Source organism: Sciurus carolinensis, chromosome 14 (assembly GCF_902686445.1).
Source record: "Sciurus carolinensis chromosome 14, mSciCar1.2, whole genome shotgun sequence".
In the NCBI taxonomy this organism is placed as follows: Eukaryota; Metazoa; Chordata; class Mammalia; order Rodentia; family Sciuridae; genus Sciurus; species Sciurus carolinensis.
Genome location: NC_062226.1, coordinates 3,953 through 17,075, shown reverse-complemented (window position 1 = coordinate 17,075; position 13,123 = coordinate 3,953). Strand labels below are relative to the sequence as shown.

At 49.4% G+C, this 13,123-nt stretch overlaps 1 protein-coding gene across 1 annotated transcript in view; it reads left to right on the top strand.

Annotated features, from left to right (window-relative positions):
• Nucleotides 1–11,552, top strand: part of Cacna1b (calcium voltage-gated channel subunit alpha1 B) — a gene marked incomplete at its 3' end in the record, with an annotated part of 192,520 nt that extends 180,968 nt beyond the window's left edge. Inside the window, exons 40-43 of the mRNA XM_047525413.1 lie at nt 2,639–2,747; nt 10,324–10,431; nt 10,874–10,986; nt 11,425–11,552. Of these exons, the coding sequence (XP_047381369.1) occupies nt 2,639–2,747; nt 10,324–10,431; nt 10,874–10,986; nt 11,425–11,552 (458 nt within the window). The remainder of the gene's footprint in view (nt 1–2,638; nt 2,748–10,323; nt 10,432–10,873; nt 10,987–11,424) is intronic.
• Between the last annotated feature and the right edge of the window lie 1,571 nt (nt 11,553–13,123).

The following is a 13,123-nucleotide window of genomic DNA, read 5'->3' as shown; positions in this document are numbered from 1 at the left end:
GGCCTGCCGGGGGCCTTCAGCCACAGGGTGCTCGCGGGCTCTCCTGTCTGCTTTCTCAGGGCTTGTTGGCTGTCTGCACCCAGCTGCCTCCCTGTCCCAGTCTTCTCTACCCCATTCCCTCTCTGCTCCCCTCCCAGACAAAGGGACATGGCCACCACCATGTCTCTGCACTGGTCCAGGGTTCACAGTGCTGGCTGCCCCCTCTGCTGACAGCCCCAGAGAGGCTCAGGAAGATGAAGCCAGAGCCCACCTCATCCCCTGCCCTTCCTCCTTCCCTTCCCTTCCTAGGAATGAGGGGACAGACCAGTTTCTTGGACAGAGTTTATTTTCATTCTGGGCTCAGAGCCACCCTGGCTGCCCTGTTCCCTAGGCCCTGGTATGGGAGACAGTGTCAGGCCCTCAGTCGGGCCCTGGGCATAGTGGGGGACTGCAGCACCTCTGGTGCTTCTGCACATACCTGCCTGCCTAACTCATCAAGTGCAGGTTCCCAGCCCAGGGGCTTCCTGGGCTCCATGGTGGGAGGGAAGCACTCTGGTGTCAGAAAAGAAAGGGTTTAAGGGGCATTTGCCATCAGTCTTGGGTTTTCAGCAGCCACTGCAGGAGCAGCACATTCTCTAGACCTGGAGTCAAGGTGGCCAAGTTGTAAGGAAAGGATGGAGCGAGGGTGCCTCCCAGGCTCCCCCCTGAGGCTGGGCAGGTCAAGCTTCCTCCCCCTGCCCATGCCACTGTCAATCACCCACCCATCCCAGGAGGGGCCCCATTGCTTCCAGCTAACAGGGGTGGCCTGTGTCTCCCTCTGTCTGAGGGAGCTGCCCATAAGAGATCCCCCAGTTCATGGGCATCTCCTGTCCGCCCTGTCTCTGTGCCCCATTCCAGGTCTTCATCTACCACCTGATTCAGAGCAGCCTGTGGTAGCTGAGCAGCTCCTCCCAGCCACACACAGAGGCCCCTGCCCTACCCCTGACTCGCATGTGGGTTGTACCTGCCAGAGGCCCTGCATGCAAGGCTATAGCCGTGACCCTAGGAGGGAGAGCTCTGTCCGCATCAATGCTGAGCTGGGTGGCAGGTTGTGAGGCCCTGCCCAGCCTTGCCAGCTGGATGTGGGGAGACCACGGGAGGCTTCCGGGTGGGAATGAATAGCCCCGGGGAGCTGGGGAGGGAACTGACACCTGTTTGCCCTGAACTTGCTCCTCTACTTCCTGGAGGCCTCTGGCCCTTGGGGGGCCGGGGGTAGGCAGTGGGATCCCTGGTGAGGGCAGCCCTCGAGTGCCCTGGACGGAGCTCTCCCCTCTTGGAAACCATCTGCTTGCTCCTCTTTCACTCCATCCTGACTCCCCTCCCTGGGAGAGGAATTCCTTGGCCTCTCGCACTGCCATCGGTGCTGGTCTGCAGGGACGCCATGCTCTGGGAAGTAGGTTTCGCCTGGTGAGCAGCACACATGCTGTGTGAGGTCCTGAAACCATGGCTGGATGTGCCAATTGGGGCTTTGCCAGCATTCGGGGGACAGCCTGGCTTTTGTCTTCAGTCCCTCTGCCCACCTCTGTCATACTGAGGTCTCAGGATGCAGGGCTAGGATGCTGGGGTCAGGGCTGCGTAGCCTTCCCCAGGGAAGGAGCTAAGGGACCATGCTGCCAAAGGGTGCACACCGCGGCAAGGAGCTCCTGTCTCCAGCCCCCATCGCATGCCATGGACAGCGTGGTCAGGGTGCTTGCAGCATCCATCTAACGAGTCTCCCCAGATGCACCCGATTCCCCATTTTTCCTCTAGGCCTCCTCAACTCTCAGTGCCTGAGGCTCTGATCAGCTGTGGACCCAGCCCAGAGGACCACACTGCATACTGTAGATGCCTGTCTGCGGCTGCTCTACCCTAAAAACCAGAGAAGGAAAGGGCCCCACCCTATTGGGGGAGAGGGACAGAGTGTTCCTTGCCACCAGGCTGTGGCTGGAGGATCCCAGAAGCCCTATGCAGTGCCTTCTATTTTGGGTCCTTCCAACTGGAAGGGGCTGATCTTGAGGGCTTCTCTCGCTGCCTTGAGCCAAGATGTTCTCTGCCTTCCAGTGGCACTGAGCGTATCTTCCCGGGCCCTGGCTGGGTGGTAAGAGGTGGAGCCCTGCTGGGCCTGAGTTAAAGCCACCCCTTGAGGGGTGCTCACTGCTAGCTGGGTCTCAGAGCAACACTCAGGGCCATCTGGATAACCCAGCTGCAGAGGGAAGAGGAGAGATGGCAGAGTGAAGGACAGGAGCTCCCCTCCTGTGAAACCATCCTAGAGGCCTCAGTCTTGGACCCTCCTCAGCCAAGGCCAGAAGCCCTTTTCTATCCTTGGGTGGTGGACAGAGATCCCTCTGACTGAGGGTGTCCCTGTCCACCCCAGGGCCCTGGCTCCTGGCTGGGCCCCATATCCTTACTTGAGTTCCTGCTTTTCTGCAGCCAGGAGAATCCTTAGCTCAGATGAGGGTAGGACCAAAGGTGAGTGTGAATGCTGGCAAAACTCCCATCCACCCAGACTCGCTTTGCCCAGGCACCTGCAGGGACCACCTCAGGGGACCCAGCAGGCCTCCATGGACTCTGAGCACTGCATAGTCCTGGGGTGGGTTGACCCCACTGCACCTGGCCCTGACCTACCCCCACTCGTCCCCAGCGCCTGGTTCGCATGAACATGCCCATCTCCAGTGAGGACATGACGGTGCACTTCACATCCACGCTGATGGCCCTTATTCGAACTGCACTGGAGATCAAGCTGGCCCCAGGTAGGTGAGGTCTCAGGAGGGAGGGCAGACTGTCACCCCCATCTAGAGAGCCAGCCCCAGGTGATGTGGGAGAAGGGCGGGTGGCTCTGTCTAGAGGGACAGCTGCACCAAGCCGCAGCTCTAGCTCCTGGTAGTGTCTGCACATGGGCACTGGAGTGACTCCGCCTTCTGGCAGGAGGCCAGGGTACAGTGAAATGGAATAACCTGCCCATGTCGCTCCGAGCCAGCAGTGGTAACCAGACATGGCCCAACCCAGGCTGTGCTGTCCTCTGCTCCCTTCTCCTTCACGGAGAGCCTGGAGCACCAGAGGGGACCTCTGCCCCTGCCCTGCCTGGCGTCTCTGCCTGGGACTCTGTCCTTTCTTGCTCTGAGGCGTGGAGGCCAGGCCTTGCGCACAGGTCCCCTCTCACCATCTCCTCGGGACATCCCACGCATGCTCTGTTTTTTGCCTTGCGGACTTTTCCCTCTACTGGGTTACTTGTAACAATTTCTCCTTCCTTTAAAGACTTCTGCTTTTTCCCCTCTGTTGATTCCTTCCTTCTTAGTAGCCAGCTCCCTATGCTGGTCTCTGCTGTCTGATTCTCCTTCCCAGTCCACGGTTGGGCTCATGCCCCACTCTTTGCTGGATCTGTGTCATGTTGAGGAACTCAGAGGTTGGTTCTCAGTGCTCACCCTGTGGCCCTGTCCGCAGCCTTCCTCCATTCCCACCCCTTCTGTTTGAAACCGTCTGCATCTCTCATATTCTCTTACCTCCCCCCACTCTGAATGGCAAGTTGGCCTCAAAGCATTCTCTTTGCCCCGAAAGCATTGTCTCCACTTGCTCCTTCACCACCTCACCTATTCCCAGGGCTTTTCATCTTAGGAATCGAGTCTTGTATTTTGGTCCACCTGAGTGTTCCTCAAGTTACTGTGTCACCTGGAAGCCCAGCCTGTGCTGCACAGCTGACTCCCATAACCTCAGCTCCAGGCCTCACAGCCTCCTGGCCTCTTCAGTAGAAACTTGTTCCTCCACTTCCTAGCCAAACCTTGGAGTCATCCTTATTGCCTTTTCTCCTTATTTCATATTGGATTTGTGTCGGATCTTGTATCATATCTTCTTGACTCTGCCTTCAGAATATGTCCAGAAGGCACTTACTTCTGTCTCTCTGCCAACTGCCAGCTCTGGTCCCAGCCAGTCAACTCCTAATATACTGCTGCAGCCTCGAGCTGATCTGCATCTGCCCTTCAGCATGACAACCTGAATGATCAGGGAAAAACCAGTACAGTAGATGGGCTCTCTTCTTCCTCTGACAAAGAAGAGAGAAGCTGCAGATGACCAATGTAAGGAACAAAGAGGGGCATTGCTGTGGATCCTATTGACAGTAAAAGGACAGCAACGTAATATTACAATTCACATCACATCAATAAATTCAACAACTTAGGTGAAAGGGAAAAATTCCTTGAAAACACAAACTACCAAGCTCTTTCAAGAATAGATAACCTCAGTGATACTATTCGTGTTAAATAAACTAATAGTCAGCAGCCTTCCAACAGAGAAATTCCAGACCTGGATGGTGCACTAGTCAAGTCTACCATACTTTTAGTGAGAAATGTTTAGACTTTGGCTAATCCTATAGGCTCCTCCAGAAGATGGAAAAAGAAAGAGTATTTCCCACCCTATTTTAAATGACTTTACTTTGATACTGAAACCAATGATGTGACACAAAAATAATTTGCAGACCCATATACCTCATGAACAGAGATACAAGAAATCTTCAACACAACTTTATCAAACAGAATCTAGCAATACATAAAGAAGCCAATGCGTAATGACATAGTTGGGGTTTATTGCAGGAATGCAAGGCCGGTTTGGTGTTCAAACTCAATGAATGTAATTTACCACATCAAACAATTAAAACTATAAGGTACCAGTAGTCACAGAGAAGAAGCACATGACAAAATTCAACATTAATTCATGATAAAAATTTCTATGTAAGCTCAGAAAGAAATCTCCATCAATCCTATCATATCACTCCACAGACACGATAAAGGATATCTATGGGAAAATGTCAGCTAGTGCCATATTTAACAAAGAAACACAGATTCTTCCCCTCCTAGGAACAGGATGGAAGCAGAGATCTACAGTCAGATGAGGTCTCAGCCACTGTGCTAAAGCAAGAAGAAGAATGAGAGCAAGAGATGGAAGTCCCTGTGTTCACCACATGGGCATGATTACCTTGCAAAAAATCCCAAAGAATCTATTTTAAAAGTTACTGAAACTGGTGAACGTAACAGGCTTCTGGGATGCAAGGCCAGTGTACAAAGGTCATGTGTGTCTCTTGGGCAGCGAGCAGCTGAAATGGAAGCAAAGGACCTGTGAAAGTAGCCCCACAACCCATGAATCACTTAGACTCTTCGTGCAGGATGCATGTACTATCAATTGAAACCGTTCATAAGAGGAATTGAAAAACCTAAAGAAATGGAGCATCCTGTGTGATGTTCATGGACCTGTGAAGACTCAGTGTTGCCGGGATATCAGTTCTCCCTACATTAATCATTAAAATTAATAGCTTCTTGGTAGTAATTTACAAATCAAATCCAAAGTTTATAAGAAAAACAAAAGAACCTGAATGATAGTTTTCAAAATGAAGAACAGAGTTCAAAACTTGCCCTTTTTCTACAAGCAGACTGACCCAGGTGTGGATGAAAGGGTGGAAACACAGAACCATGGGCAGAATAACTCACTCATATGGTAGCTGATTCTCAACAAAGTTTGCAGAGGCACTTAAAGGGGAGAAGATCATCATTCCTAACAGATACTGCTGGAAGAATTCAGACCACTACATGCAACATGAAAACATTCTTGACTCACACTGTCTTCATATACTCAGGCCGCCAGCACGTAATACCAAAGACTGGGCAGCTTAAGCAACAGAAATTTATTTCTCATAGTTCTGGAGGCTGTGAGATCTAAGATCCAAGTGCAGGCAGGGTAGGCTTTGTTCTGAGGACTCCTCTTCTGGTTTGCAGGTGGCTGTCTTCTTGCTGTCACCTCATGGCTTTTCCTCTGCACAAGGTGAGAGAAAATACACGTGCCCTCTCTGGGGTCTTTCTATAAGGACATAGACCCTATGGGTTGGGCCCCACCTGGAGGCCCTCATTTAGTACTAATTACCTTGTGACAGGTCTCATCTTCCAACATGGTAACATTGGTAATGAGGCTTTTCATATGAGTTTGTGGGGAGAACAATTCAACCCACAGCACTTGAAATGGGTCATAGACAAATGTACAATCTCAAATTATAAAACTTCTGGGAAAAAATGTTGGCAACTTTGAGTTATGCAAAGATTTCTTACACACAAAAATACATCCACCATAAAGAAACAAGTTGATAAACAACTTCATTAAAATTAAAACTTTTAGGCTGGGACATAACTCAGTGGTAGAGCTTGCCTAGTATGTGTGAAACCCTGGATTCAATCTCTATTGTTAAAAAAAATCATCCAATTCCAAAATAAAATTTTAGTTGTACAAGGTGCTGCACACCTGTAATTCCAGCAACTTACAAGCCAAGGCAGTAGGGTCCTGAGTTCAAGGCCTGCCTGGGCATCACAGTGAGACCTTGTCTCAAAAATAAATAAACTTTTGGTCTTCCAAAGATATTTAAGGGACGGGGGATATAGCTTAGCAGTTGAGCACTTAGGTTGTTATGTGCAAGGCCCTGGGTTTCATCCCCAGCACTGCCAGAAAAGAAAAGATATTTAAGAAAATAAAAGACAAACCTAAGACTTAGAGAAGATATTTGCTTAATGCGTATCTGATATAAGAATGTTATAATATATTACAAAAATCTCAATAAAAAAATTAACAACATTCTTCATAGAAATAGAAAAAACAATCATGAAATTCATTTGGAAAAATAAGAGACCCAGAATTGTCAAAGTTATGCTTGGCAAGAAAAGTGAAGCAGGAAGCATCATAATCCAGACCTCAAAACTATACCACAGAGCCATAGCAACAAAAATGGCATGGTATTGGCACCAAATAGACATGTAGGCTAATGGTACAGAATAGAAGACACACAGAAATCCCACATAAATAGTTACCTCATACTAGACAAAGGTGCCAAAAAAACATTCATTGTAGAAAAGATAGCCTATTCAACAAATGGTGCTGGGAAAACTGGAAATCCATATGTAACAAAATGAAATTAAACCCCTATCTCTCACCCTGCACAAAACTCAAAGTGGATCAAAAACTTAGGCACTAGAATAGAGACCCTGTGCCTAATAAAAGAAAAGGTAGGCCCAAATCTTCATCATGTCAACTTAGTACCTGACTTCCTTAACAAGATTCATAAGCACAAGAAGTAAAATTGAGAATCAATAATAAATGGGATGGAGTCAAACTAAAAAGCTTCTTCACAGCAAAAGAAACAATCAATAATGTGAAGAGAGAGCCTACAAAATGGGAGAAAATCCTGTCATACACACCTCAGATAGAGCATTAATTTCCAGGATCTATAAAAACTAAAAAAGCTCAACACCAAAAAAAAACAAATAACCCAATCAATAATGGGCTAACAAACTGAACAGACACTTCACAGAAGAAATCCATCAACAATAGATGAAAATGTTCAACATCTTTAGCAATTAGAGAAATGCAAATCAAACTACTCTTAAGATTTCATCTCACTCCAGTCACAATGGCAATTATCAAGAATACAAGCAATAGTAAGTGTTGGCATGGATGTGGGGAAAAGGAACACTCACACATTGCTGGTGGGACTGCAGATGGGTGCAACCACTGTGGAAAGCAGTATGGAGATTCCTCAGAAACAGAATGGAACCACCATTTGACCCAGCTATCCCACTCCTCGGTTATACCCAAAGACTTAAAATCAGCGTACTACAGTGATGCAGCCACATCAATGTTTATAGCAGCTCAATTCATAATAGCCAAACTGGTGAAACAACCTAGATACCCTTCAACAGATGAGTGGATAAAGAAATGTGATATATGTAAACAATGGACTATACTCAACCTTAAAGAAGAATGAAATTATGGCATTTGCAGGTAAATGGTTGGAGCTGGAGAATATCATGTTAAGCAAAACCAAAGACTGAATGCTTTCTCTAATATGTGGATGCCTAATTCACAATAAGGGGGGGCACTAAGGAAAAATAGAGTTACTTTAGATTAGGTAGAGGGGAGTGAAGGGAGGGGAGTGGGTGTGGGGGTAGGAAGGATAGTAGAGTGAATGCATATATGACTATATGACTAGTGCGATTTCTACATCATGTTACAACCAGAAGAATGGGAAGTTATACTCCATTTATGTGTGATGTGTCAAAATGTATTCTACTGTCATAGATAACTAGTTAGAATAAATAAAACAACAATCACCCTGATAAGAAAATGGACAAGGGCATGGACAGGGAATTCCTAAACTTGCATAAATTATAAGAATTAAGAATTTTTACATATAAGACTGCCAAAAGTTAAAATGAATAATACTGAGGAGTATACACAGTATAAGAAAATGTGAACTTTAAATACTGTTAAAATTAAAGGAAGCTTTCACAATATTTCTGTAAGGCAATTTGGTGCTATATTAATGATAAATAGATATGGCTAATAAAAACTGAAATCACAAACAAACAAGTCATAATAAGAAAATAAATCAGTCAAGCACAAGGGCACAGGCCTATAATCCCTAGTTCAAGGCCAGCCTGGGTAACTTAGCGAGGTTCTGTCTCAAAATAAAAATAAAAAGGGCTGGGGATGTGGCTCAGTAGTAGAGTGCATGCTTGCATGCACAGGCCCTGGGTTCAGTCCCATGCCAATGTGTGTGCATTGCACATCCTCACGAAAGAAAAAGAGGAAAGAACCCAGTCATAGGGATAATGGTAGAATACATGATATGACGCATCACCAAAGAAGATACATGAAAGCACATAAGCACATATAGAGATCTAACTGGAAAAATAAAAAATAAAATGACATTACATGCCATTATAATGACCAAAATTCTTTTAAATGACAGTATTAAGCAAAACAACTGAAATTCTTTTGTGCTCCTGGTGAGAATTCAAAATGGTGCAGCCATTTGCCAAACAGTTTGCTGATGCTTAGGTGGTTCAGCCTTTCCACTTAGGAGATGAAAACCTGCATGCAGGTGTTTATGGCTTTATCATGATTACTCCGAACTGTAAACAGCTCACCTGTCCATGAGCTGGAGATGGAGAAGCACACCAACACATTGACACAATGAAATAATATTTGGCAATGAAAAAAAAAATCAGGGCAGACATTATCAGGAGTCTCAAACATTCTGCAGACTGAGATTTGTGATGCTCATTGATGCTCTGAAGGATGCAGAACTGCGAGACTCAAACATCAGCAACTATAGGGCTGGGGCAGCTGAGGACTGACTGTCCTGGAGCTCTGTGGCTGGGGGTGTGGGCTGTTGGGCATCTAGTTTCAGGGTGGAGAGGGCATTCATCCAGATGCAGAATGGCACAGTTACCAGGATGGAATGTATTGACGTGAGTCAGGCCTCAGTGAAGCTGGGGGTAAGAAGACTGAACCACTGGCTTCCCACCCACCCCCTACCCTGCCCCATGGTACTGCCTTGCTGGCATGAAGGCCTTTGTACTTGCAGGTCCCTTTCCGCCCTCAGGGCTCTCACATGCATGCTGCCTTCCTCATGGGAGCTTCCTGATCATCCTGTCCAAAACTTAGCCCTCTGCAGACTTCTTACCTCTTTCCACTTTGCTCTTCCTGTCTTGGCACTTCTTGCTGCCCAGTGTACTAGATTTCTTTACTTCCTGCTACTGTTCTGCAGAACAGAGAGCAAACAGTAGAAGGGTAGTCTTTTTGTTTTGTTTTGGTTTTTGTTTCTAATTTTCTGTCCTGACACCAAAAACAGTACCTGAGATCTAGTGGGTGCTCAGTAAGAATTGTTGAATGAGTGGATGGAGTGATTGGAATGCTACCGTGTCCCTTCTATATTCCCATTGCTCCCACACACGTGTGGCATGTGTGCACGCAGGCAGCACACTGCACACATGTGCACACCACATGCTCACATGTATAGCACACATGAGCAGCACATGTGCACACACAGGCAGCACCCTGCACACATGTGCACACGTGCAATATACATGCTTACACACAGCACACACATGTGCACATACAGGTAGCACACTGCACACACATGTAGCACACAGTGCACACACATGCAGCACACAATGCACATGTGCAGCACACCACAGTAAGGCAGCACACTGCGCACATACATATGTGTAGCATACCAGAGTACAAGCAGCACATGTGCAAACACGTGCAGTACACTGCTCACACAGGCAGCACACTGCACATAATGCAGCACACGCACACGTGCCCGCTGGCTGGATGCTTTCCAGGTAGCTCTGGCCAGCCTCTACACTGGTGCTTCTTCCTATGCCTTTTTCTTCCAGCACCTTCTGCATCCTGTCTTCCCCCCATGCCATGCCTTCCCTCCACTCTCCCCAATTCTGCCTGAGTGGGAGTTGCAGGATTGCTTCTAACATCTGTCTTCCCTTCCTTGCCCAGCTGGGGCAAAGCAGCACCAGTGTGATGCAGAGCTGAGGAAGGAGATCTCCTCTGTGTGGGCCAATCTGCCCCAGAAGACTCTGGACTTGCTGGTGCCACCCCACAAGCGTGAGTGGGAGGGCAGGAAATGCCCCATTCCTCTGAGGCAGGGAGGGGGAGGCAGGGGTACCTTGTCTTGCAGAGATGAGCTTCTCTCCACGTCCCCCCAGCAGGGACACTGGATGACTCAGGGACTGTGGGAAGCGGTCTGGGGTCCACCTAGTGTGGGAATGTACTGCAGACATCCAGGGAATGGCAGAAGGGAATCCTAGTTAGGGATATGAAGGAGGAGGTGCTTAGTTTGGAGGGCCTTGTGCAGCGAAGGTGGGGACACATCAGCCCCACACGAGGTGGGACAGCTGCAGCATCTGGAGGGTGCAAGGCTGAGCGAGCTCCTGTGGCCTGAGAGTCCTGCAACCCGAGGGTATTTCCAGAAGTCCATGTTGGGGATTCCACTCTGCCTGTGTCTTCTGTGCTCTTTCTCCTCCAAACCTCCTGCTCTTCTCTCTAGCTGATGAGATGACGGTGGGGAAAGTCTATGCAGCGCTGATGATATTTGACTTCTACAAACAGAACAAAACCACAAGAGACCAGATTCACCAAGCTCCAGGAGGCTTGTCCCAGGTACCTGGCTCCAGGACTCCAGGAAGCAACACTCTTGCCTACAAGCCCTGGCACCCTGGCAGATGCACGCAGCCCAGAGTACAGGCAGCAGTCCCGTGGTTGATGGGGATGAAGCTGCTCTGCTGTCTGTAGTCTGTCTGGCCCCTGACTTGTAGGTAGGGACCCTGGCTCTAAGAAGTGGTGAGCTTTCCTGAAACCACTCAGGGGGCAGGTCTGGAGGAGGTGTGAGTGTCCCCACCCACTGCTCTGAGCACATGCTCTTTTTGGATATGAGGTGGAACAGGGAAAGCAAGGGGCCCCTCACTGTGGGACAGGGAGCTCTCAGCTGAGCTGGGATGGGAACTGGCCTCCATCACATCCGTGTGAGAGCTCTGCTGAGGGCTTGTCAGGGTCCACCAGGCTGGCCCCTCAGAGCAGTCCTTCCTGTGCCCTTCACAGATGGGCCCAGTGTCCCTGTTCCATCCCCTGAAGGCCACCCTGGAGCAGACGCAGCCAGCTGTGCTTCGGGGAGCTCGGGTTTTCCTTCGGCAGAAGAGTTCCACCTCCCTCAGCAATGGTGGGGCCATGTGAGTGCCAGGTGCAGGGCGGGTGGGCTGCGGGGGGCCCAGAGTCAGTGCTAGAGGAAGCAGAAATCCAGTTTCATGCTGCCTGGCTCTCACTTCCTGCTGGCCTCAGTTTTGCCCCCTGAGGCCGCCGAGGGGCTCATTGGGAACCTCAGTGGCTCCCAGGATGGGACCTCTGGGTCCCTGGCTTCAGGGACTGGCCCTGGCCACCTGCCCACTCCACTGTGGGTGCAACCAGATGCCCTCTGGTGTGCTGCAGGGAAACCTAGAAGAATCATCACAAGTGTTTCTCCACCGCAGGCTTGCAGGGTGGACCTCCAGGTGAGCTCCTGAGGCTTCAGGCAGGCAACATGGAGCTACTGGCTGAGGCAGCTTGGCCACAGGTGCTTCTGCTCTGGTGGCTGCAGACCATTGAAAGCTGTTGTCCCCATGGGAGCCCACCCTCCCATCTGCCTGTCAGTGTTCTCTCCTCCTGGCCTCCAGGTGTTGTCCGAGATCCCTGTTTTGGAATTTATTTCTGAGGCTGTTGTATTTCTAGACACACTGGGCATGTCTTTTTGTGTCACTTGACTCTTGCCACACCACTTGGGGTGAAAGGCCACCCAGCCCTTGTGCTATCTTCTCTCCCTTGGGGTGCGCAGGCTCCACCAGGGCAGGGCTCTTGCAGGTTTCCTGGACAGCAGGCCTGGGTGCGTGAGGGGTATGCTGCCCATCCTCTGCCATTGCCAGGGGCCCCAGTGGCCTTGCACTGGCCCACGAGTGACAGGCCCCAGGATACAGACCTTGCTAGAATCTGTGCTTCTGTGCATGGGTGGATCCTAGTGACCTGAGCAGTGTGCAGCAGGCCTGTGTCTAGTCTGTGTGCGGTGCAGAGGGGGACGCGGAGTGTAGGAGCAGTGAGGAGGGGCCATCAGGGACTAGCATGGCCTGCAGCACCTTTCCACGCTCCCTTGCTATGAGTGGGTGGAGGCTACATGTTTGCACTTAGGGTTCAACACACAGTTCTGAACATACGTTTGTGTGTGAGAGTCTGTGTCACTGTGTGAGGGTGGAGGTATGAGTGAGTGGGTGTAGAGGTGGGTGAATGTGAGTGTGTGAGAAAATGTGATGGTGTGTACATGTGACAAGAATATGCTTGTGTGTGCTCGTGTGACTATGGAGAAAGAGAGTACATGTGTATGTCTGTGTGCATGTGTATGGAGAGGGTGTGTGGATGTCTGCATGTGTATGTGGAGATGGTGTGTTGATGTCTGTGTGCATATGTTTGGGGAGAGGGTGTGTGGATGTCTGTTTACATGTGTGTGGAGAGGGTGTGTGGATGTCTGTTTACATGTGTGTGGAGAGGGTGTGTGGATGTCTGTTTACATGTGTGTGGAGAGGGTGTGTGGATGTCTGTTTACATGGGTGTGGAGAGGGTGTGTGGATGTCTGTTTACATGTGTGTGGAGAGGGTGTGTGGATGTCTGTTTACATGTGTGGGGAGAGGGTGTGTGGATGTTTACATGTGTGTGGAGAGGGTGTGTGGATGTCTGTTTACATGTGTGTGGAGAGGGTGTGTGGATGTTTACATGTGTG